Genomic DNA, 4,741 nt, shown 5'->3' with positions numbered 1-4,741 from the left:
CCAAAATCTATTTGCGGTAGCTGTTCCCCCCCCCCCCCCCCCCCCGAAAAGAAAAAATGATTTTAGCAGAGATGGTCCTTTAAATTCCTAACCGGCCATCTTCCTCTCCTCCCGCAGCATGCCCTGAGGATGCTGGCTTTCCGTCAGATCCACAAAGTGCTCGGCATGGAGCCCTTGCCGTCGCCCAAAAGCAGGCCCGGCGTGCACAGCCGGAAAAGGCGACTGGACACGGACGAGGAGATGGCGGGCGACGGGGACGGGAAGAAGGACAAGAAAGAGGACGAGACAATGTTGACCTGACTTTATATATATATATAAATATATATGAAAATATATTATGTTGCTGTTTAGTCTAAAATTTGGTAATTGAGTGTTTTTTCTCCTCCTTCCCCCAACCCTTTGGAACGGACATACTGTAGATCTTGTTTTACTGTGCTTGAATCATTAAAGGGATTCCATCACGCCACAAGAGTAAGGTTGCTTCTGCAACAGCACCCCCCCGATCCCCCACACACACCGCAAGGATGTCCTCCCCACGACGACCTGTTTGGCATCCTTTAAGGAAATGGCTCACCCCGCTGGTATCACCCCCGAGCTTTAGAAAAATCTTGCGGTTCTGAAAGGAACGTTGCTGCGTGCTTTTATGCGAGCAGACCTGAGTCGGCCGGGATTCCTCAGTGGAATTCAGGCAGAAGTAGCAATTTTAAAGAACCACGTGGGGCTTCCGCTGGGAGGGGTGACCCCCGTCTCAGTCTGCCCCCCCCCTTCTGTGTATCCTACGGTTGTTACTTGGTATGTTCTCTCCCCACCCACCCGTGCAGCTGGGAAGGCATTGGGTGTAGTGATACAAAGAGAGAATGACATTAGTGTGTGTGTGTGGGGGGGGAAGAATCATCATACGTCAGTTTACAGCAGGCAAACGCTTCAGCACCCACGGGGCAGAGAGAAATCTGCTGGTTTTCTTCTCCCTTGGGGGGGGGGGGGTGCAGCCTGCCCCCAGGCTCTTGAAACAGGACAGGGTCCTTTTCGGTGGGGGGGGAGAACAGCATTCGAGGCGACAAGCCCAACGGTCGGCTGTCCGGAGGAATGGGGATGGAGACCAGAGTGGGCCCCAACGCTTCTCCCAACGGGTGGCCGTTTGCACCTCCCAGACCAGGCATGTGTTACCTCGAGTGCCTTGCAAAGAGAAGGCAAGGCCCAAAGCTGCACCGAGGACGTGCTTAAGCTGCACTTCGCAACCCAGTGACCTGTTGGTGCGACTTTCCGCCTCTTGCCTTTTTGTAAACTTAACAGCCATAGCGGGTTCCGATCCCGCAGCGCCTCGTGGCACCTTTCCTCTGGCGTAAAAAGCTGCCCCTTATGCATCTGCAGGATCCAACCCCTCGAACTGCACAAAGGACAGGTACTGAATGACGTCCTCTTTTGTAATCTCGTGGACATGGCGAAAGGGGGAGCTCTCTTGGAGGGGAGGGGAACGCCGTCCAGCCCGTTGGAGCAAACATTTCTCCTCTGTGGAGGCTTTTCCTACAATGACTGTGGTGTTTTGTTAAAAGAAGATTTTCAACTTGTCTCCCGCAGTAGAGTCTGGATTTATTTTTTAATCGCACCCATTTTTTGACTGTATTAACTGGTAACTACCTGAGGGTGGGGGAGGGGGGATGGGGAGGCGGGGCCCCCCTCCCTGAAATAAAGGTATCCAATCTCCCTTGTTCTGTGTAATGTTGAATGCTTAACCCAGGTGACCTGCGCTGCAAAGTGAGGTGTTTGAATCTTGTCCCTGGATGTGCCCCTTCTTAACACATCTCCAAAAGGCCTTCTCTCACTCCCCCCTGCCCCGAATTCTGCTTCAGTTTTAGGTTACAGAACAGTTCATCCTTGGCTACGCTGCCGTTTTGAAGCTGCATGTCAACCGCAAAAGCAAAGTTCTAACCAACGCTCCCTCTAAGCTGCAGAGTCTTGTGAGCAAAAATCCCGCTTTGTGAGCTCCTGGCATTCAAGTTGTGAGCGAGCGATTGGGCTCCTGCATAGTTTGCTCCGGAGTCCTCCTTCCTGAGCGGAGACAAAAATGTGTGAGCCGGAGGCTAAAAAATTGTGAGCTAGCTCACACTAACTCGGTTTAGAGGGAATATTGGTTCTAACCCCACCCCCCGCCATATGCCTTGAAGCTGTTTCCAGATGCACCCCAGGTTCCAAAAGGGGGGACTGGATGATGGAGACCTGCTCCTATCCCTACAGTGGTCAGCTGGACAACTTGGTGTACTTGCTCAGCTGCCCAAACTTTTCCATTGATTAGCATTTGGCAGTCATAATCAGTGTTCCCTCTAAGCTGTGGAGTCTTGTGAGCAAAAATTCTACTTTGTGAGCGAGCAGTTTGGCTACTGCATAAATCAGTTTGCTCTGAAGCCCTCCTTCCTGAGCTAAGACAAAAATGGGTGAGCTGGAGGCTAAAAAACTGAGCTAGCTCACAGCAACTCAGAGGGAACACTGGCCACAATTTGTGCGGAATCCGTGTACCCACCCGTATTACCCTTGTGTGATATCAGGCCTATTTTTTTTTTAATTTATGAGATTATTATTATCCCGCCCTTCCCTGCTTGCAGGGCTCAGGGTGGCTCACGACAAATAAAAACACAGATAAAACAGCAAATGTATTCTGCAGTTCTACCATTTGCTCATTAAGGACAACCAGTATGGCCCATAAACCTAGGAGTATGCACCTACAAAAGGGCGAGTCAAAGTCCTCTTGCCTGGGCTCACTGTGTAGAGCCCCGGGCATTTACCCTGTAGCTGGTTAAAAGCTCCACCCAGCAAGGGACAGAACCCTGATCTCCGTAACAGAGCCAAGCCAAGCTTGGCAGTGACTCTCCAAGGGTCTCTTGGGTCAGAGGGGGACCCCTTTCCCAACTCTGTTGCCTGAGACTCTTTTAATTGAAATGACAGAAAATGTGGAAGGGGAATCCAGCAGAGAGTAGGAGGTGGCGGCGAGCCTAAGTCACCACTCTCCAGAAAACACGGGGATTTGGGGCAGGTGTGTGAAAATGGGGCCGGCGCCTTCATTTTTCTTTGGTCTCAGCGGATGCCGTGAGGAAGGTGCAAGAGAGCTGCCAAGGAGGCCCAGTCAGTCGGCGTGCCTGCATTGAGATCTCTGGATCTGAACTGCAGGGCCCTTGACCACCACTGACCTGTCTTGATCCTCCAGTAAGAGCTCAGGGGAAAGGCACAGCCCAACCGGCCAGCGTTAAAGCCCCACGGCCAATGAGGAGCTCCCAAAACCTCAACCATGGCAGCGTGTTGGTACAGAAGGGCTGGCGGCCGTCTGATGCTCCAAAGGCTCAAGAGGTGCGGGAGATAAGTCAACCTTGACGCTCAGAAAGCAGCCAAATTAAAAATAGAATTTTATTTTTCTTTTTTAATTTAAAGCAGGGAGAGCAGTGGCGCATTCGCTGGCCTCCCGGGCAGAGACAAGGCCCTGTCTCCTCGTCCTCACCCGAGGGCCTACTTGTAAGAATTTGCCTTGTGTTTTGGCAGGAAAGTGAAGTTGACCGGGACAGGACCCAAAAGCATCTCACTGCAAAAGAGAAAGAGAAACGTTTTGAACACAGGTTGGGTTGAGGCTCCCCCTGGGCCTGGACATCTCCCAGAACAACAGCCAACACCCCCCCCCCCCCCCCCAGCTTTCTGCTCAGATGAGGAATGAGAACCTTGGCCAAGGGGGATGTCCTGAGGCCACTGGATCTAAAATTAGGCTACTGAGTGCCATGAAGGCCTGATGGAGAGGAGGCCTACGCTCTTAGGATGTCTTAACTTAGGCCAGTAGAGCTCTCAAAACATTCTGAAGAAGGACCTGCACTCAAACTGGCTGTACGTTTGGGGACCCACTTACACAGTTGACTTCACGCTGCTTTCCTCCCGCCCCAGCCAGTTTGGTGTTGTGGTTAAGTGTGCGGACTCTAATCTGGGAGAACCGGGTTGGATTCCCCACTCCTCCACTTGCACCTGCTGGATGACCTTGGGCAAGCCACAGTTCTGTCAGAGCTGCCAGTGGGGGAACTGCACCACCTCCTGAGGCAGCTGATTCCCCTGTTGCACAACTCTGTACAAAATGTTTTTCCCGAGATCCAGCCAGTACCTCCCCGCCTGTAATTTAGACCCATGACTGCGAGTCCTCTCTTCTGCTGCCAAGAGGAACAGCCCCCTGCCCTCCTCTGAGTGACAGCCCTTCAGATACGTGAAGAGAGCAATCATCTCCCCTCTCAACCTCCTCTTCTACAGACTAAACATTCCCAAATTGCGGGTCTACCTTTAGTTGTGCACAAATGTATTTCTTTCAGAAACGGGCATGTTGCGTAGGATCCTGCCGATCAGTTCCAGCAAAAGTACACCAGTTTGGTGTAGTGGTTAAATGGGGACTCTAATCTGGGAGAACAGCCCCGCCCTTCACTACCCAAAGGTGTCTCAGAGTGGCTGACAAACTCCTTTCCCTTCCCCTCCCCACAACAGACACCCTGTGAGGTAGAAGAAGAAGAAGAAGAAGAAGAAGAGATTGGATTTATACCCCGCCCTTCACTACCCAAAGGTGTCTCAGAGTGGCTTACAATCTCCTTTCCCTTCCCCTCCCCACAACAGACACCCTGTGAGGTAGGTGGGGCTGAGAGAGCTCTTGACAGAGACTGCTTTTTTCAAGAACAGCTCTTATCAGAACTACAGCTTGCCCAAGGTCATCTAGCCAGGTGCAAGTGGA

The 4,741-nt window shown here is 52.0% G+C and overlaps 2 protein-coding genes across 3 annotated transcripts in view; one reads left to right on the top strand and one right to left on the bottom strand.

The window, feature by feature from the left end:
- Positions 1-1,603, top strand: part of LOC107120010 (zinc finger RNA-binding protein 2-like) — a 54,091-nt gene extending 52,488 nt beyond the window's left edge. For both annotated transcript variants that reach the window (XM_015422648.1, XM_015422647.1), the window contains exon 19: positions 118-1,603. In XM_015422648.1, coding sequence (XP_015278134.1) covers positions 118-300 — 183 coding nt within the window. In that variant the 3' untranslated portion in view covers positions 301-1,603. The remainder of the gene's footprint in view (positions 1-117) is intronic.
- A 1,822-nt stretch (positions 1,604-3,425) lies between these two features.
- The window catches only part of DUS3L (dihydrouridine synthase 3-like), a gene marked incomplete at its 5' end in the record, with an annotated part of 30,789 nt that continues 29,473 nt past the window's right edge, over positions 3,426-4,741 (bottom strand). The window contains one exon of the mRNA XM_015422641.1: positions 3,426-3,568. Within this exon, the coding sequence (XP_015278127.1) occupies positions 3,496-3,568 (73 nt within the window). The remainder of the gene's footprint in view (positions 3,569-4,741) is intronic.

Source organism: Gekko japonicus, unplaced genomic scaffold (genome assembly GCF_001447785.1).
Source record: "Gekko japonicus isolate JY-2015 unplaced genomic scaffold, Gekko_japonicus_V1.1 scaffold2030, whole genome shotgun sequence".
Classification (NCBI taxonomy): Eukaryota; Metazoa; Chordata; class Lepidosauria; order Squamata; family Gekkonidae; genus Gekko; species Gekko japonicus.
This window is presented reverse-complemented; position numbering and strand designations above follow the sequence as displayed.